This window comes from Panthera onca, chromosome B1 (genome assembly GCF_046562875.1).
Source record: "Panthera onca isolate mPanOnc1 chromosome B1, mPanOnc1 haplotype 2, whole genome shotgun sequence".
Classification (NCBI taxonomy): domain Eukaryota; kingdom Metazoa; phylum Chordata; class Mammalia; order Carnivora; family Felidae; genus Panthera; species Panthera onca.
Window position 1 is genome coordinate 188,706,349 of NC_138342.1, and position 21,460 is coordinate 188,727,808.

Consider the following 21,460-nt stretch of genomic DNA (forward strand, 5'->3'; position numbering starts at 1 on the left):
GTGTAATGTACACAGAGCCATTCATAAGCATCCAGTGAGTGCTCTGTGTCAGGCACTGACGAGGCATTCGGGACTCAAGACCAATTGTTAAATCTCGTGGATTTCTAGCAAGGCAGAAATCCAAAGGTAGGATTAGCAATTACAAGCATAATATGGGCTATAAAGAAAACGTGTAGGTACCCTTGAGCTGCTTAACCAACGCTTCTAAGCCAGGTTTCCCTAAGCAAATTACATTCAAACAAAATGAAAAAGGAGTGGAGTGTGGCAGACAGAGGGAGCAGCAAATATGAAAGCGAATGCCCTGAAGCAGGAAAGAGAGAGCTTTGGAGGAACTGCAAGGGCCCGTGAAGTAGGTGCAAGGGAAGCTAGAGATCCAAAGTGAATCTGGAGGAGGCAGGAGCCAGACGACATAAAGCTGTTTAGCCCATAGAAATAACTTCAGCCTTCAGTTCAATAGCACTGAGCGGCTTCTAATGGGTTTTAAGCAAGAGTAAGTCATAAATGGATTTATATTTTTTAAAGATTATACAGCAAGGATAAAAAAAATAATTGAAGGTAAAAGACTGCAGGTAGAGAAACCAGTTGGAGTAGCCAAGGAGGGAGATGGTGGCCTAAACCCAGGTCATGGCAATGGCAGGAGAGAAGACTGGAAGCATCTGAGAATGATTTATAGAGAACAGGACCCTGTGACTGAGCGGACAGCAAAGAGGACAATGGCTGAGCAATGTAAAGAAAACAGACGTATCAAAGATGGCTCCCAAGTTTCTGCCATGAGCAGCCATGGAGGTGGTGGGGCCAATTATGAACCAGGGAACATTACAGGAAAAGCAGGTTTATGATGTGGCAGATGATATTTGGCAAAGGTGGTCACGATAAGGTCTTTCATCTTACTTACTCTTTTTACTGTGTCACTTCGACAATCTCCCTCTGAGAATCCCTTTTCTCGAATCTGGGTGGGTTTGTGATTATGGAGTAAGTGAGGTGATGACTTCTAAAGCTAGACTGTAAAAGGCCACTGACCTGGAGCCCTGAGCTGCTTGGTAAAGTCATCCAGCAGCCATGAGGCCTCCACGCTTTGAGGACGCCTGAGTGGTCAATGGAGAGATCTCCACGGAGAGGCCCCCCCCAAGACCACAGCCCTGGCTAGGACCTCAGCCCACATCCAGTGGCACCCTGGCTCCATGTGTATACACCATCCTAAAGGTGAACCGTCCAGCCACAGTCAAGAGAGAAGAGCCACTCCTGCCGAACCTGCTAAAACCGCCAATTCAGGTGCAGAAGAAGTACCTGCTGTTTAAGACACTGCACTTTAGGGTGGTTTGTTACACAGCAGACAACAGGCAAATTAAAGGCATTTGGCTACCTAAGCAGAGACATAAGGTGTGGAGTTCAGAAGCGTTCAGCACTTGACGGTAGCTGAAGTCGCGGGAGTAGAGACAACCCAGGAAGAACTAAAATGGTCCCAGTACATAATCTAAATAAACCCTACATTTAATGGCGAGAAAGAAGAAAAGAAGCTGGCAAAGGGGCTGGTGAAGGAGAGATAGAAGGTAAATGTGAGAGTGCGGTTTACGGAGAAAGAATGTCAGCAAAACAGGAGAAACAGTATTTCTTGTCTGTTACTGCAGAGCCTCCTAACTGGTCAGCACGCTTCCACCTTCACCTCCCCTCCAGTCTTTATCTCAGCACAGCAGCCAAGGCAAACCTATTAAAACATCAACCCAGGGGCACCTGGGAGGCTCAGTCGGTTAAGCATCCGACTTCCGCTCAGGTCATGATCTCACGGTTTGTGCGTTCGAGCCCTGCATCGGACTCTGCACTGACAGCTCGGAGCCTGGGAGCCTGCTTCTGATTCTGTGTCTCCCTCTCTCTGCCCCTTCCCCACTCATACTCTGTCTCTCTCTCACAAATAAATAAACATTAAAAAAATTAAAAACAAAAAACAGAAAAACATCAACCCAATCACATCATTCCTGTGCTCAGAAACCTCCCCCAGACCCCCATTTCACCTGCAGCAAAAGGCAAAGCACCTTTAAGGGGCTCTAAGGCCCTACACTCTCCAGGCTCATCCCCTCCTACTCTCCACAGTCAGCCACACCAGCTTCCTTGCTGGAAGGTTCCCTCCTTTTTAAAATAACAGCTTTATTGACATATACTTCACATACAATTCTATTTAAAGTGTAAATTTAACTGCATTTAGCGTATTTACAGACTATGCCACCATCACCACACTTTTTTGAATACTTTCATCACCCCCAAAAGAAGCGAGGTACCCATTAGTCACCCCAACCCTCTCAGCCCTAGGCATCTTTATGGGGCTTCCTCTATGGATTTGCCCATTCTGGAGACTTCATGTAATGGAATCACGTAACACGTGGTCTCTGGTAACTAGCTTCCTGACCACCCTGGGTAGTTCCCTGCTCAGGGCTGTTTTATGCCTCCTCTCAGCATGACCCTTCCATCCCCCATGGATCTGCATGGCTCACTCCTACCTCCTTCAGACCCTCAGTTCAGGTCTCAGGGAAGCGCCTCCCTGGGCACCCTATTTCTAACAGCAACCCCCACCCTATAACACTGCCTTTCTCCCTCTCTGCTTTACTTTCTCCATAGCACGTATCATCACACTTCTGTTTGACTTATGTATCCTGTAAGTAGATCCTCTGAAGGTCGGCATTTTGTTTATTTATACACTACTGTATCTCCAGCACCTATAACAATGCCTGTTAACACAGTGGAGCTCAGCAAATGTTTGCTGAAGGAACAAGTGAGCTGTGTCCAGTATTACTGAGAGGTCAACAAAATAGCTAACATTTTGCTAAGTGCTTACTATGTTTCAGGTATTATGCTTCTCTAGAACTTGGCCCCTAAAGGAGAGAAATAGCATTCTCACCTCCCATTCTTCAGTTTACTCCAACATGGTTTCTACTCCTCCTCTCCACCAAATCTGCCGTTGCCAAGATCACTAGTGACCTCCATGTCAAATACAGTGGAAAGGTTTCAGTAGAGTCTGGAATCAGACTTACATTAGAATCCGGGCTCTGACACTTAGGAGTTATGTGGTCTCAGCAAGAATTTTTTAAGGTTTAATTTAAAAACATTTACGATGGCATGTTTCCTTATGTTGGCATTATATAATTTCAAGTAAAAGCAAAAAAACTTACACAAAATTGATTTTTAAACATGACTAAGCATTTAGTCATTTCCTTGTGGAAAATGGACTGGCTTTGCATACACAACATAAAGGCAGGGCTGGGTTGAAGGAAGGCTTGTTGTTGTTGTTTTTAATGGGGGAGAGATGAGCTGGTTTTAATGCTCATTTAAGAGAGAGAGAGTTAAGAGTTAAGAGAGAGAGAGGAGAAAGAGGTAAGGTGACAGATGGGGAGTGGCATCCAGAAGATAAGCAAATAGATCAGCTTTGGAAAAAGGCCACTACAGTAACATGGAAGACAGAAGAGAAGGTGTACATAAAGCAAGTTTGTATTCTGGTGCCTAGAAGCTGGGGCGGTTCCCCTCACATGGTCTCTGTTTCCCCAAAGTAGTAAGGTTATCTGCTGAGAGTGAGGTAAGTAAAAAGGGTGAGTGGTCAGAGGCCTGTGGAAAGCGAGGGGAGTATGAAATCCCCTGTGGAAAGCACAAGAGCAAACTCCCTTCGGAAACAGTGAGATTGTTTTAGGCAATGTTCAGGGCCATGTTCAGGGCCAAGGTGAGCACTCGATAGATATAAATATTCCTAGGCAGGTCAGATCAGCCTTCTGGAGGTGGGTCATAATGTGCTTGGCTTAGATCAGAAGTACCCACAATAAAAGAAGGGAGTCTGTGTACTGCTTCGTGGTGCCTCTTAATGTGGAGTCTAAGTAATGTTCTATAGAACTCAGCAGAGACCATCAATTCCCTAGGACGATCACTATTACCTCTCCCATGTTCCACTCAGTCAATGTGTGCAAATGCCTGAAACAGTACCAAGGCAGGCTGAACAAGTAACTGAAAAGTCCTAGAAGAGTACCACAAAACATGTGATCTTTCAGAAGCAGCTTTTGCCAGTACTTAGCACAGAGGGTAACAGGTAGACTTCAGGTCAACAGACGGTCTTGTTCCAGAGGGTCTGTCTGATATTACAGGATGACTTTTCTGTATGTGTGCTGAGGGGATATTTTCATTTGACTTCAGTAATAGTTTCTCAACTTGTCCTACACTTGGCTGACAGGCCCTAACCAAAGAACTTAGTAACTCAACATTCTTCATCATCATCATCATCATCAAATACTTAAATAATATTTGAGTCCCCTTAGTGGCAGAGTCCCCTTAGTGGGAAGATAAAGGTAAATGTAAGTCTTTCCCCAAATTAGTCTGTCACAAACTAGGATGCTTTGTGTGTATGCCTAAAGAAATACATGCTTGGGACAGTCACATTTTCAGAAAAAAAGTTTTCATTTTTAAAACATGTATCTTTAAAGTCTCAATTTGATACATATTTAAAATACTCAAGTTTGGGAACTAAAGAACTTCCTTTTATAAAATAAATCTAGACCACAATTTTAATTTGGGGTTAAAATAGGCTATTAAAGAGACATATATAGCAAGAAACTGACACACATTTATCAACAACCACATTCTTCTCCTAAGAAAACATAAAAGCCTTTCTAAAAGCACAAAAACTAGAAGCAAACTCCAAAGAGAAGGAAGAAAGAAGGAGAATAAACCATCTAAAACCCAGCTGCAGGGCTGGGAAGAATATTTTTATGTTCTACTTGAATGTCGCCTGCTCACGTGAATACGTTCTTGTTTGTTAAAGGGCGATACAATGCCATTGTCTGATCACAAAGCTTGTTGCTAACAAATTCAACAGCAGCTTGTTGCTTAGAAAATTCTGTTTATTTTTGCCTCAGAAAACCAATGCCACGTTCAGGGCTAAATGACTAACATGGACCTCATGCAGCCCATGTGTCTGTGGCACAAAGATCCTTGTAAATCCGCGACGCGGATGAATATGCTTTGTGACCTGAAAACCCATTCAGCCCGGAAATATCCAGGCCGAGAAAAGTATAGGCAAGTGGGTTCGCGACAATACGCTGTGGCCCCGCTCAAATCAGATTCATGTAGCTGCTTCTCTGTAGAGCGTTAGCTGCACGCTGCGCATCGTTACAAATCGGTTAATCACACAACTGTTTGATCTAGCTTAAAAAAGAAAGCCAGGGAGATAAACAGTGACGGGTGAAACAATGGTTGGTAGCGGCTCTTTTAAACTGGTGCCAAGATGAATATACAAGTGACAGAGTATTCTAAAGCAATTAGTTATGAATATTTACTGTTCTTCCTTCTGGATAGTCCAGATTTTAGTGAAGTCAGAACAAAAGAAAACGGGTTCCCTGGGTTCCTTTGCTCAAAGAGAAATTTGGCTTAGACGTTAGGTGAACAATTTTGGCTACAGAGACATTACAGTAGACCTATGGCCAACAGCATAGCACTGCTTTTTGCTTTAAACCTTCTGCCCATGATATAGTTCTTCCTTAAGGAAGTGAGAGTGTCTTACAGTAAAATACAAACACCAGGGAGAACTATTAAGCACTATTCCTAAGGAGGCAAAGGAGAGAGTGCAGTCATTTACAGTGCAAACTAACAACTCCAGAAATAGCACAAGCATAAATGGATTAAAATGGCACCATTTTATTTTTTCAGGTACTAGACAATGTCAGGAGCAGAGTATTGTTTCTCCTCTCCCGGCACGCTACCAAATCCCAAGGCATCTCCTAACAGCAGCACTCTCAGCAGGTTGGTTGTGGGATTCAGGGGATAACAGAGCAGGGTTTCTCATCCTGGACACGAGAGACATTTGGGGCTGGGTAAATTTGTCTTGTGGGGGCTGTCCTGTGTAGAGCAGCATTCTTGGTCTCTACCACTAGATGCCAGTAGCATCCCTTCCCCCAGACGGGACAACCAGTAAGGTCGCTGGATGCGACCAAATGCCCTAGGCACCCTGGGGGACAAAATTGTGCCTTGCACCTCCACCCTACAGAGAAGTACTAATATAGAGGTATAAACTCTGTGACAGTAAAGTAGACAAGGCTGCACACTCACCCCTTCCCCTGACTCCCCAGCATGTGGTTCTCCTCCCCAGGATGAACAGGCCTCCTCATGCCCCCCCAGGCCCTCAACGTAAAGAATTAAGGGAGCTCCTCACTGGAAAATGTTGGGCCTCTATTCCTCAACTTGTGTCCACAGATGAACAATCCTTTGAGTCTTCACTGTACATGTAAATACAAGTTTTTTAAGTTTGTTTCTGAGAGAGAGAGAGAGAGAGAGAAAACAACCAGGGGAGGGGCAGAGAGAAAGGGAGACACAGAATGCGAAGCAGGACCCAGGCTCTGAGCTGTCAGCACACAGCCCAACTCAGGGCTCAAACTCACAAACCCTGAGATCATGACGTGAGCCAAAGTCAATCACTTAACCAACTGAGCCACCCAGGTGCCCTTAAATGCAAGGGTTTTTTCTTTCTTTTTTTTTTTTTTTAATGTTTATTTATTTGGGGGGAGGGGCAGAGAGAGAGGGAAAGACAGAATCCGAAGCAGGCTCCAGGCTCTGAGCTGTCAGCACACAGCCTGACACAGGGCTCCAACTCACGAACCATGAGATCATGACCTGAGCTGAAGTCAGACACTTAACTGACTGAGCCACCCCAGCACCCCGTAAATACAAGTTTTAAGAAACTCCCTTGAGAGGTGGGTTCAAGAAACAGGTATGTATTTACCTAGGGACTGGTCAAGTTTCAAAATGAAAAATGGTGCTTGATTTCTTAACACGAAACTGACACCAGTTCTCAGCAGTCACTAATCATCACAAACTTCTTCAAAATGATCTGAAAACCACCTCAAAAGCTGCCCGAGAACAAACGAACAATCAATCAGTACATATATATATATACACATATTTATCTTACTTTTCAACTTGAGGCCAGTATGTTCTTTTTCAAAAAGAACAAATGGGATTTTCTTATCATACCGAACACCCGGATTTCATAGTCTGAAGTGTCACTCCACTTTAGTAGAAAGAGTACTTGAGGAGTAAGCAGAAATCATAGCAGGAGCTGATGGCGGAACCACTCACGTTATCATGGGAGAAGACTACAGAGATCTTGTAGTTTGACCTTGCCCAGCCTGGTCAGACATGCTTACAGCACACTTTCTACTTCCTCCCTTTAAATGTCTCAAGTACCGAAACTTGTAGTACTTCCTTTGGCTTAAGGTCCTCCAACATGCTTGCGATACGTTTTTAAAGTAATAGTGTCGTATCAACTATATCCACACAGTAAATTACCAGGAGAGTCCTGCTCCCAAATTGGAGCCATGAGTTGAACAAGTACAAGACACATACTTAGAACACAGATCTGGCCCAATAATTTGTAGCTTTTACCAGGACTTTCATAACATCTACCTTTGTGAATAAGCAGCATGGTGGGAAGAGACCAGGAGTAAAAATTAGGAGACCCGAGTTGAAGCTCCAAATCTGTGTGTGACTAACTAGTTCTAGTTACACAGGGTATGTTGCTTACTATCGCTGAGCCTGAACTTCATTTGTGTAAATGTGGGTGTTAGAATATGCAATGATTAAAGTTTTCTTGGGGTACGGAGGTGGAAGGACTCCTACAGTGTTGGGAGACTACAGAGAGAGTAGTGGACGTGCCCTGAACCCTTCATCCTTTGAGGCCAAGAACGGGTGGGGGCCAAGGGGCCTGGCAGGATGCTGGCCAAGGGATAGCAGGAACTAGAGGCTGCCGTACTCACAGCAGGAGAGCCGCTGTGGCAATGGGCTGGGGCATCTTCTAAGGTCAGGCAATTCAGAAATTAGGAGCCATTTGTATCAGATTACAGCAATGCTCAAAAATCAGATCACATCAAAGCACAAGAAAGGACCCTGAGAAGTCCATTAGAGTCTACAAATTAGCTACCCTCTTTCAGGCAGAGACACCTTTAAATACCAAATCAGACAAAGAAGGTACATATTATCTTTTAAAATAATTCCTAATGGAAACCATTATGGTTCTTATCAGCAATTCTGTGTCCATATACACATTTAATATGTTCTGAAGTTCTTCTACAGTTCTGCTTGATATATTCAATTTTGAAACTGTTTACTTATACCCTAAAGAAGATGAACAACTTGACCAAAGCCTCCCCATCTATACTATGAGCATCACTCCCAAGGGTGTACTATTTATATTTAGCAGTTTCTGGCAGACTCAAATCAACATCACATCCTTTGTTGTAGTCAACTGAGCAATCACCACTCTTGAATCACCTTAACTATTCTTAATAACATTTCAGGATTCAGAACAGAAAAGAAGGCTTTAAAAAGGGAGCTGAAATACTGGACTTATTCCCACCAAACTGTAGGGAAAGTTTAGCCCGTGTCCCCATATTACTTAGAATTCCTATACTTGACCAGTGTCTTAGTTCATTCAGGCACCTATAACAAACACCACAGACTAGGTGGCTATCAACAACAGAAATTTCTTCTCATACCCCTGGAGACTGGTAATTCAAGATGAGGGTACCGGCATGGCCAGGTCCTGGTGAAAGCCCTCTTCCAGGGTGCAGATGACTATGTTTTTGCCATTTCTTTACATGGTAGAAGTTACGGATCTTAGGGCACCTGGGTGGCTCAGTTGGTTAAGCATCCAACTCTGGATTTTTTTTTTTTTTTGGCTCAGGTCATGATCTCACAGTTTGTGAGATCGAGCCCCACGTCAGAAACTTTGGGGTAGGGTCCAGGAATCCGCATTGTAACAAGCCCTCCAGGTGACTGGGACGCACACTATAGTTTGAGAACCACTGCTCTACAGGATTAAGTCCAAACTTCTTAGGATAGCTTACAAGCATCTTTAGTATTGGCTCCTGTCTTCCTATCAAGCCTTGTCTCTTCATTACATGCCAAGCACCAGCACAGTATCTCCCTTGACATGGCTTATACACAGGAGGCCATTCCACAACTATCTTCTTTGTAGACATGTGGTACCATCTACCCACATCCACCTGACAAGCCCAGAAGGAAATGAGAGCCACTCAATTATTCCAGCTCAACTCTGCTACTCTAAAGAAGAAGTCTTTCTTGACCACCTGTTCCAGGTAGAGCGGACTGTTCTGCACATCTGTGCCACGACTAAACCCTGAACATGCAACGCTCACTGCATTTATCGAATGGTACTCTAAGTTTGTATGTGTGTCTACCTGTCTCCTTGTTAGACTATGATCTCCTTGAGGTCAGAGACAGTTTTTTTCATTGCACACCTTTACCTAACACATAATGGCATTCAAAACACAGTTTGTTGAATGACTTAAGACCCACCTCTGGTGATTAAGACTTCCTTCAGAGTATACCCTTCTCTACTGGTAAAAACTCAGGAGTTGTCTCACCTACCCAGAATCAGGGGAAGTGGGGTTGTGATCAGAGAAGAGAAATTCAAGATAAAATATAAAGATAAGTAGGAGCTACCTAGACAGAGTGAGATTGAGAGTAGGGTAGCATTCCAAGAAGAATCAGCAAAACAGGCAAAGAATATGAGGCAGGATGAATCACGGTGAGTTGAGGAAATAGAAACATTAGTGTGGCTAGACTACAATAAGAGGGAGTAGAACAGCAAGAGATAAGGCTGAAGACAGTAACAGGGACCAGAGCAAGCAGGACCTTGCAGATTTCACGTCTAAGAACAATGAAAAGACAATGAAGGGTTTTAAGCATGGAGGTGACATGAGGATATCTGCATGTTTTTTTAATCATGTGACGTCAGTATGAAAAATATATCAAATAGGGGCAGGCGTAGATATAAGGAGACCAATTAAGCTATTACCATAGCTCAAGAGAGACTAGTGGTGGAAGATGGTGGTTTAGAGAAAGAGAACAGAGTTGAGATATATTGTGAAGGTCAAACTTTGTGATGATAATGGACTAGTCATTGTATACGATGAAGAAGGAATGAACAAAGATGACTTCTAGGTTTATGACATATGGATGGGTGATGATATCATTCACTGAGACTAAGAAACTAAGAGGATGACCAGTTATGTGGTACTTTGATTTGCACATTTTTTTAAAAAAATTTTTAATGTTTATTTTTTTGAGACAGAGAGTGTGAGTGGGTGAGGGGCAGAGAGAGGAAGACACACAATCTGAAGCAGGCTCCAGGCTCTGAGCTGCCAGCACAGAGCCCAATGTGGGGCTCAAACCCATGAACTGTGAAATCATGACCTCAGCAAAGTTGGGTGCTTAACTGACTGAGCCACCCAGGCACCCCTGATTTGCACATTTTCATTTGGAAATGCCTTTAAGATACTCAAATAAAAATACTGAGTAAGCAGTAGTAAGTAGAGCAGAGAGGTTCTGTAGATGGAAATTTGGAGATTTATCAGCATATAGATAAAGGAAAGACAAGACCAGCCTGGGAATGGGTATAGGCACTGCTACCCAGCAGAACTTCTGTGATGATGGAGGCACCTGGGTGGCTCAGTTGGTTAAGCATCCAACTCTTGATTTTAGCTCAGGTCATGATCTTGATTTGTAAGTTCGAGCCCCACATCGGGCTCCACACTAACAGTGCACAGCCTGCTTGCACGCTCTCTCTCTCTCAAAATAAATAATAAACTCAAAAAAAAAATGAACTTGTGTGGTGATGGAAATGTTCGTTCTGTACTATCCAATATGGTAGCCACAGATGGTTACTGAACACTTGCCTTTTTTTTTTTTTTTTTTTTTTAATTTACATCCAAGTTAGTTAGCATATAGTGCAACAACGACTTCAGGGGTTACTGAACACTTGAAATGTGGCTTGCATGACTGAAGAACTGGGTTTTAAATCTGGATTTACCTTTAATTTAAACTTGAATAACCACATATGGCTAATAGCTCTTATATTGGACCACACAGGTATAAAATAATGAGAGGGTTAGAAACAAACACTGAGGAACTCCAACAATGTCAAATGCACCAAACGGTCAAAGAAAATGAAGACTGAAAAAAAGTTCACTGAAGTTAGCTAGCTGAACTCAGCTAAACTTCCCAAATTCCATGACCAACAAGCAGTTGAGGTTATTAGTGGGTAAGATTTAGGCTTTAGTAAATCAATACATTTGGCCAGGATCAATGATAAAATAAGGTCAGAGGTAAGAAAATTTTGTGAGTAAACTAAACCTTCTGAGACTAATTGTTTCAAACTGTTCCGTATCTGTAAGTTTTCTCTAAGACCTTTTTCCCTAATTATACCTAATATAATTTTCGTATCCACAAGACAAGGAGATGAGTTCCATAATATAATTTTTTTTTATTTCTAGGACTTATTTTCCCTAGAATCGTATCAGCAATTAAACTGCTGAAGCACTGTTAAGATGTTAAAAATTATTTGATACCTTACTTCTTGAAAATATAAAAATCTCCCCCCAAAAGAGCCATCAAAAATCAAACTGAAATTTCTACCTCATTAAGGAGAGTAATTTGCTCCTCGTTTATGATACACTAATCTACAGTGAATCTAAAACACATGAAGACGTTTCTGTGGATTGGCTGCAGCTTGCTGAAGCCTCAAAAGCCTTATTTTGAACCTTCCTGAATATACAAAGCAAAGCGGTCCCCAGGCCTTCCTCTGTCATCCTGAGTTAGCTGATTGGCTCCTTAAGGTTTCAGAGGGCACATAATCAGGTAATTTCTCCCAACCTGTTATACAGCAATTTTTTCCTTAAATCTTCAAAGTATTTTTGCAATTGCAAAACATTTCTTAATTGTCAATGATTGTGACTGAAAAAGACTTGCCAGAAATAGCTTTATATGGAACAACAAAACCACATTTATAGTACATATATATATAGTATATATATATAGTGATATATATATGTATACATTCATAAATACATAAATACATACATACATTCATAAATAAAGTTCCCATCTCTAAGTTGAATCCTAAGTATTCTTAGGATCTTCTATCTGTGCATTCTTTTTTTAAAACTCTTCACTTTCCCACCCACAAAAGTAACGTGGCAAGAAGGAGAAACGGCACTGGGAATGAAAGTGCTTACAACTGCACACACAACCTGGTGGCACTGCTACATGGTCACTGTCAGATATAAAATGAGCACAGGCTGATTTTCCAAATTTAAGAAAACAGTGTAGACAGGTGGGGCTTAAGTCAAAAGCTTCACATAAAGACCGAGGTTTTCCCCTGATTCTTTGTCTGAGAGTATTTTTACTAGATCACACTATCCCTAAAATGCAAAGATCTCTAAAAACGACTCAACAATTCTGTTTTGGGGAGACTTCTAACGCTAAAACTTTAACTTTCCTTAACGATTTTTACAGGGAAGAAAATAAACACACAAATTTATTTGAAATACATTAAAGATCAAGTTGAGGAATGATATCATTACTATCTGGAACCAGTTTTTAAAGTAACCTTTTATCTGCCAGCCACATATCAAAACTCCAAATCTTACAGACAAAAAAGAACTACTTCTGGGGCACCTGGGTGGCTCAGTTAAGCATCCAACTTTGGTTCAGATCATGAACTCGTAGTTTGTGAGTTCAGGCCCCATGTCAGGTTCTGTGCTGACAGCTCAGAGCCTGGAGCCTGCTTTGCTTTCTGTGTCTCCCTCTCTCTCTGCCCCTCCCCAGCTCACTCTATCTCCCTTTCTCTCTCAAAAAAAAAAAACCCCAGGGGCGCCTGGGTGGCGCAGTCGGTTAAGCGTCCGACTTCAGCCAGGTCACGATCTCACGGTCTGTGAGTTCGAGCCCCGCGTCGGGCTCTGGGCTGATGGCTCGGAGCCTGGAGCCTGTTTCCGATTCTGTGTCTCCCTCTCTCTCTGCCCCTCCCCCGTTCATGCTCTGTCTCTCTCTGTCCCAAAAATGAATAAAAAACGTTGAAAAAAAAAAAAAATTTAAAAAAAAAAACAAAAAACCCCAAACATTAAAAAAATTTAAAAACCTACTTCCTATAAGACTCAATATGTTACTGATTAAAGAAAAAGTAAGGACAATGGGGATGCTAAATTTGATCTTCCTTTTTCATTAAAAAAAAAAGTGCACTTAAATTACAGCAACCTAATTCTTTAAAATGGAAGCCACCTACATAATGAATTTAAACAGTGAGACAGCAGATGATATTATGAATTCGGAGAAGTCACTTCAGACTGGTATACGCTATTCTCCTCCAATAACGGAGAACACCGCATCGGCTCTGCAAGGATACTTGACTTGGAGACAGGATAAAAGGAGACTATTAACTATCACCTCTATACTGGTAACATGCAAATATGTTTCTGCAGGGCTGCGCTCTTTCTCCACAGTGTGAATCCCAGCTTACAAATGCCGAACAGGTACTTTTCTATCCTGCTATCCCTGCAAACCCAAAACACCCGAGACCAGTCCCTCATACACATTCCCTGACTCTTTCAGTGTCTTCACTGAGAAACCCTGTATGATCGTCGAGAGCACCCAACCTCAAGACCGAAAGAAAGGAGTCTTAGAGACATAAAAGGACACATCCAGGTTTCATTAGGAAGCTAGCAAGAGAAGCTCACTTGAACAAGCTCTCCTAACTGCTGCCCTAGTCCTGTCCTCTACCCTAAACTTCACCTCACCAACCTGAAGCAAAGGGACAGAAGCAGGTGCAGACTACAAGTTAGGGTCTTTAACTTCTCCAGATAACCATTTCCTCATGTGAAAAGTCAGCAGGCTGTACCAGCACGATAACGTCCCATCATCTGATTCTTTCTCGTATCCAACCAGTCACCAAGTAGGCTATTTTCCTTCCATAGTCTTCCTTATCAATCCCTTCCTTGCAGTACCATTATCCAGGTCCTAGACTGGAATACTTCATTCCCAGACATTGCCTCACCCTGCTCGTCGGAATACTCCAAAAATACTTCTGAAAGATTTTATAACTAATCGGCTTTCATTTTTCTATTTCCAGCTATATGAGTCTGTGCACTATATGGTTCCTCTAATCTTGTCAGAGCTACGATGACCAGTGACACTACACTGACATGCTTTATTATAAAAATAGGAACATAAATATAAATAAATATTATAAAAATAGGAATCATTAACCATGTCATCAACCATAACCTGAATATAATTAGGGAGAACATTTTTATTTATTTTATCAACACTGAATTTTTATAAGATTTTTTAAATCTATTAACTCAAATAACTTATCAAAATATTCAACACCTTTTTTAGTGGAATTATTCAATAAAAATACAATGCAAATATTCTATCAAAACCTTCTAGTGATATACAGACTAAAGTGGAAAGTTGATTATAAAAATCTTTGTGTTGGTCACAGTCACTTCCTCACATTTACACGCTTCCTGTGGCTCCATAAAGTGTCTGCATTTGCTTTGTGAAGCAAAACCAAAGTTGCCTCTCTCCACAAAGTTCGCTGGCACACATTCTGTCCTCTGGAGCCCAACATGAAATGAAGGCTCCTGGCATGGAGATGGCTTGTCCCAAATTCTAAGCCTAAGGGTTGTTTCAAGCTAGTTGTGCATACACAAGAAGCAGAGTCCTAGACTTTGAGAAAGGAAGAGATTCTCTGGCTTACAGCCAAACCAAACAAACCACGACTATCCAATGAGAATTGTGAATAAATTTAAAACCAGTGACAATAATCACTGCTAATCAGTGACCTCAGAGAGGTAAACCAGTCTCCGGGCTTTTCTGTCCCAAGGGAAAACAGCTCCACGGCCCCAAGTGAGCTCAGCTTGCTTGCCTTCTCCCCAGTGCTTGAATAGAAGGAGACATTTCTGAGAGCAAGACAGTTCTGAGGGCAGCTTAGATGGAAAATGAGGCACGAAAGGAAGAAGTGTCGCGGAGAATGGCTAGTAACATAACTGTATGGGCTTCTCTGTGTTCCCGCTCCCACCCTCAGATTCATGAATACTAACCCCCAGTACCTCAGAGTGACCCTATTTGGAGATAGGGTCTTTACAGTGGTGATTGAGTTAAAATGGGGCCATTAGGGTGGGCCCTCATCCAATACGAGTAGTGTCCTTGCAAGAACAGGAAATTTAGACAAAGACCTGAGCAGAGGGAAGATGATATGAAGGCACAGAGAGAAGATGGCCAACTACAAGCCAAGAGGAGAGGCTAAAACAGACCCCTCCCTCACAGTCCTCAGAAGGGACCACCCTGCCAACACCTCGGACACCTTGACCTCGGACTTCCAGGCTCCAGAACAGTGTGAAAATAAAGTTCTGTTGTCAAAGCCATGCAGTCTGTGCTACTTTGCAATGGCCCTAGTAAGCTAATACAACACCACAGAATAAGGAAGGGATCTCGCTGACTAGACTCACGTATCAACGAGGAACACTGAGGAAAGATAATGGTGGCAACTAGAATTCCCTCTCTACTATCCTCTTAAAAATAACTGCCTGAAATGAAGCATCTTCTCTGCAGGAACAATAAGAAAAAAGGAGAGGAACAGAGCCCACAGCCTCGTGGGGATCAATCAGATCACACCTCCTTTGCTCAAAAAAGACTTCCTTCCTCTTGCCGACTAAAAGCCAAAGTCCCAGCAGTACCAGTAAGGTCCTTCGGAATGGGGTCCAGTGCCACCTCTCCCATCTCGTGTCTGGCTTCTCTCCCCCAATTCACCCCTTTCTAGCCACACAGGTGACTCAAGCAAGCCCCACATGCTTCTGCCTCAGAGTTTTGCTTCTGTCCTTCCCCAGATACCCTCAGGCCCCCAGGTCTTTGCTCCCAGGTCACCAAGTGGGGGGAGGTCTTCCCAGATGACCCATCTGAATGCAAATCTACCTCCCCCTCCAGCTGAGCCAGACCTCCCTGCCACACACCCCCTCTCACAGCCTTTTCTCCAAGGCACACACCACATCTAAAATACTGCTTACTTGGGTGCCTGGGTTGACTCAGTCAGCTAAGCATCCGACACTTGATTTCTGCTCAGGTCATGATCTCACGATTCATGAGATCAAGCCCCACATCGGGCTCTGTACTAACAGTGGGGAACCTGCTTGAGATGCTCTCTCCCTCTCTCTCTCCCCTACTAGCTTGCACATTCACTGTCTCTCTCTCTTAAAAAAATAAACATTAAAAATAAAATGCTGCTTATTTGATTTGCTCATTTTCTGATTGCCTCCCAGCTTCATTTAAGAGCTTAATGCAGAGATTTTGTTTTTCCCCACTACCGTATCATCATCACCCAGTTGGTGTTCAGTAACATTTTTTTTTTTTTTTTTTTTTTTTTTTTTTTAATTTATTTTTGGGACAGAGAGAGACAGAGCATGAAAGGGGGAGGGGCAGAGAGAGAGGGAGACACAGAATCGGAAACAGGCTCCAGGCTCTGAGCCATCAGCCCAGAGCCTGACGCGGGGCTCGAACTCACGGACCGCGAGATCGTGACCTGGCTGAAGTCGGAGGCTTAACCGACTGCGCCACCCAGGCGCCCCAGTAACATTTTTTGAATGAACAAATTTGTACAATCTTCCTTGCTGGGCAGAGAGATTAAGAATCTGTGCCTCTTCCTAGTCTGTCCCTTCATCTCGTTTTTACCTAGCTCCTATCTCAGCCAGTGACTCACACACAAGGAAAAGTCCCCAGGCCAAGCTTCCTGTTGCCTCTGTAGGCACACGTTGTAAGACTCTGGTCCAACTCTTCCTTCAACACTCTGCTTCCTGATGGGACTCGAGCGGGCCTGGAGATTTTCATGGCAAGGCTACCCTAACAAGGAGTTTGCTGCCTCTTAGCTATGGATCAAGACTTGCACTCTAGACAGTGACAGGTCTCTGAGAGGAGGATATCTATGAGGGGGGATATGCTAGCCCCAGGCCAAGGAGAAGGGAGTTGAAAGCCAGCTTCACGCCTTAATTATTCCTCACTATCATGCCTAGGTAAAAATCTCTTCATTTGAAGGGAAACAAATGGGAAAAACATAGAACTTTTTTTTTTCTTTTTAAACCCAGAAGGAGGAAAGAATACACGAATACAAGATACAAATCTTAACTAAAGAAAAAGGTTAAGGAAATTACAAAATATCAACTCACTGGAGTCATTTAAATAACTACTAAGATTATGTTTCAAGGGGCGCCTGGGTGGCTCAGTCGGTTAAGCATCCGACTTCAGCTCAGGTCACGATCTCACGGTCCGTGAGTTCGAGCCCCGCGTCAGGCTCTGGGCTGACGGCTCGGAGCCTGGAGCCTGCTTCCCATTCTGTGTCTCCCTCTCTCTCTGCCCCTCCCCCGTTCATGCTCTGTCTCTCTCTGTCTCAAAAATAAATAAACGTTAAAAAAAAATATTAAAAAAAAAAAGATTACGTTTCAAATTAGAAATATTAACGAATATTTAGATTAAATTTTAATGAGAAAAAAGTCATGAAATCATGCTTACTTTCAAAACAGAACAGAAGCACTATATACCCAATGATTTCAGTCTGAAAAATTAGGACTACGGATGAAGAAAGTTTAAAGAAACACAGAAATACAAAGGTTCTTGTTAGCATGAAATTATACTTACTTTCTCTAATGCTGCTGTTATACTAATAAATTGGAAATATTTAAATGTGAGCCAGAAAAATGCTCACACTTGCTAACATTCTGACAGGAGAGAAGACTGGGGGAGTTCCAGAACCGGCAAAACGTAGAGCTGAAGAAAACAAACGGTTCTTACCCTTGTGCCTCTTCAGCTGGGGAAAGCTGCTAATTGTAGTTGCTTGGATTATTTCCACTACAATTTGATACCTGATATTTAAAAAGAGAGAAAAAGAAAAGATTGAATAGGAAGAAAATACTATTTTCAGAGATCCTTTTAGACTGTATTTTGTACTCATCAAATAAAACACAGGAGCCGTGAATCCTGCCCAGATGTGATTAAGCATTTACAACAGGCCAGGTGCTGAGACCTTCACGTAAACTCATGAACTCGCCCCCCAACTTCATTCCCGATACCAGAAGCATCACCACCCGCCTCCTCTCTGAAGACAGAAACTTTGCGATTGTACTCAACTCCTCCTTCTCCTTCACCCACCACCACTACCCACCTCTCCCTACGTGGTAACTGTAGCCTATGGACTCTACCTTCTGAACCTGACCTATCCAATAATGTGGCCCTGAGCCACAGGTGGCCAACTCATTAAAATTTTAGTTCCTCAGCTGCACGACCCCATTTGAAGTGCTCAGTAGCCAAATGCACCTCACAGACCATACTGAACAGCACAAATAGAACATTTTCATCCTTGCAGAAAGTTCTATTGGACGGTACTGTCTGACATTTCTCAAAGCCATCCTCTCACGTCCAGTTCCACTCCCACTCCCTTAGTGATTTCCCTCATTACTTCTCACTTAGAAGACCATTCCTGGGGCGCCTGGGTGGCTCAGTCGGTTAGGCGGCCGACTTCGGCTCAGGTCATGATCTCGCGGTCCGTGAGTTCGAGCCCCGCGTCGGGCTCTGTGCTGACAGCTCAGAGCCTGGAGCCTGTTTCGGATTCTGTGTCTCCCTCTCTCTGACCCTCCCCCGTTCATGCTCTGTCTCTCTCTGTCTCAAAAATAAATAAACGTTAAAAAAAAAAAAAAGAAGACGACCATTCCTGACCAACAGAATCAGAGTATCTGCTGTGGGTCCACGACATCAGTATTGTTTGAACTCCCCAGGGAACTCTCATGCACAGAAAGAGTTAGGAACCACTGGAATAGATTATTCCACTATTATTCCACCAGGTTTACGTATGTGTAACTGAAAACCCCTCTGAGTCAGGAAAAATAAAAGTTCACACTGTTAAGTGCTGGATTTAACCCTAGAGTTGTGGCTATTTTGAGCACACGCAGCTGGTCTTTATGAACCCAAGTTCTTAAGAGCTATACAATGGTTACCAAGTACTGCCCTAATCAAAAGCCTCTAGCCTGAGCGTTTCTTAGCCCTTGATTATATTGACTAAGAGTCTGCCCATAACAAAGCCATTTAACATTAATTCTCACTCTGAACATGAACTTTGCAGCATCCAAAGATTTAATGCCACATTTGGCTGGCTTCACACGTCCTTTGGCTCTTCAACTAAAATCCAGATGACAGACATAAATTCATATCATAGCTATTCATGGACTCCTCACAAATTCACATCTTTTTATTCCTTCACCTGTATGATAAAAATATCGGTGCTTGCCTTTCCCCACCTCAAGGGAGAGGCTGTTAGGAGCACTGTCAGCATGTCACCTGGAGACTGTGGCCACCACTGCTGGTTGCCAGCATTCTTCCTCTTTTTCTTCTTCACTAACCAGTTTTATCAGGGAAAGCAAGGCACCCAGCTAAAAATACGAACCTTCTCCCTAGCATTTAGGAATGGCCACTGGATACACAGCTGGCCATTGAACAACGTGAAGGTTAGAGGTGCTAATGCCCCAAGCACTTGAAAATCCACGTATAACTTCTGATTCCTCAAAAACTTAACCAGTAATAGCCTACTGTGGACAAGAAGCCTTACTAATGGCATAAGCAGTTAACACATATACTGTATTATATACTGGATGGATTATATACTGGATGTATTTTTTTCTTTTTCAAAGATTTTATTTTTTTTTCATGTTTATTTTTGAGAGAGACAGAGCGTGAGTGGGGGAGGGCAGAGAGAGAGAGAGAGGGAGACACAGAATCTGAAGCAGGCTCCAGGCTCTGAGCTGTCAGCACAGAGCCCAACGCGGGGCTCAAACCCATGAATGGTGAGATCATGACCTGAGCTTAAGTTGGATGCTTAACCGACTGAGCCACACAGGCACCCCTACTGTATTCTTATAATAAAGCTAAAAAAAAAAAAAAAAAGAAAGAAAGAAAGAAAGAAAGAAAGAAAGAAAGAAAATGTTAAGAAAATACGTTTACAATATTGTTCTGCATTAATCAAAACCCCGAACCGTTCAGACCAGTGTCGCTCAAGGGTCAACTGTAGCTCTAACTTACGAAATAACAGAAGTTGCTGAGTGGGGATTCCAGGGAAGCTTTTGAAAGGGACAGGCTCCACAGAAAAGCCCTTTCCATCTTTCATCTTTGCCCTCCCTCCGTTTTCCTGCATTAAACAAGGATGCAGCTGGATGAAGGCACAGCAGCCATGAGGATGAAAGCCACAGGCAAAGCTGGTGACATTAAGACAGGACTTTGGATCTCCAATGACATCACCCAGCCATAACAGCCCCAGACTATTCATCCTAGGATATCTTGTTACATGAGGAAAATCAATCCCTAACTTGTTTAAGTCACTGTAAGTCAACTTGTCTCATGGCCAAATGCCATCCCAACTGATAAAGAGCTCCCTGAAGACCCCATACGTAAAGCATGGCTAAATGCACACTCACCAATGTTTTCCAAATGGGAGCCTCTGGGTAGGAAATTAATGATCAATAAAGACTTCTAATGAAATTGCCTTCATTCCTCCAAATAACGTTAAAGCACAACAGTAGCTCCTTATGTGCGTTTTCCCTCAAGTTACTGAATGGATGAGGAAACAGCTTTTAAGAAGCATACGTAAACCTGGAATCATCAAAGTTTAACTCTCCCTGAGTTTTAAATTTAACCTCGGAATTAGGTTCTACGACTGGAAAGCACTGACTTTTCACTCAAGTGCAGCACGTTTCCCCAAACTCATCCTCGTGCGTTGCTATCCGGGTGACCTGCAAATAGACAGTCGTCCTTTCACACAGCAGTCCTAATCTCACAAACTTATCGTAAGGAAATATTTTGACAGAAACAGAAAAAAAATCATATACATGCTTATTATAGCAACTTCTACAAAGAAAAGAGATAATCTATGGGCTCAATAGGCCTATGTTGTAGCCACACGGGAATGAACAGCACCAATATGGCCCCTGCTTTCAGGAAGCTCTGGGGATGGATCACACCAAGGGGAAAAACTTCAGTCAATAGTATGAATAATTTTAAAAACCACATAAAAATAGATTTTAAAGACACACTAATTCTAAAATGCAAAATGGTATGTACATTCATGATTTCAGGTATGTAAATATGTGGTGTATGAACCAGGGCTATAATCCAAAAGAGAAATAAAGGAAAATGCAGGGCAATTGGTAGTATTACGAGTCATTTTAAGATATTTTCTAAACTGCTTCTCTATCTCTATTTATTGACCTATCTACATGCCTCCCTACCTAACTCAGCCTGTCCAAACTAAACTTACCTTCAGTACACTTTCTTCACTTCTCCATCCCTGCACCAGCATCTATCCTTCCAGCCTCAAAATCTTATCTTAGCTCTCTTCCCGAACAGTAAAGACCAGTCTCAAAGCTCTACTGACTTGTCCTCTGATTCTTCAAACAAGCTCCTTTCTTATTCTTCCATTTGTCACCACCCTATCTCAGGCCTTTTCACCTGTGGGTCACTGCACAAACTAGTCTACTTGTCCTCTTGACTTCAATCCTTTCTCCCATCCAAACCATCTTGAGCACCCCCTGTCAAAACATTCCTAAAA

At 42.7% G+C, this 21,460-nt stretch overlaps 1 protein-coding gene across 5 annotated transcripts in view; it reads right to left on the reverse strand.

The window, feature by feature from the left end:
• SNX25 (sorting nexin 25) overlaps positions 1–21,460 on the reverse strand; it is a 131,704-nt gene that overhangs the window by 44,952 nt on the left and 65,292 nt on the right. For all 5 annotated transcript variants that reach the window (XR_013555005.2, XM_078445293.2, XM_078445295.2 and 2 more), the window contains exon 6: positions 17,662–17,732. Coding sequence is in view for 4 of the 5 variants with exons in the window: in XM_078445293.2 (XP_078301419.2) it covers positions 17,662–17,732 (71 nt within the window). In the remaining variant the exon portion in view is untranslated. The remainder of the gene's footprint in view (positions 1–17,661; positions 17,733–21,460) is intronic.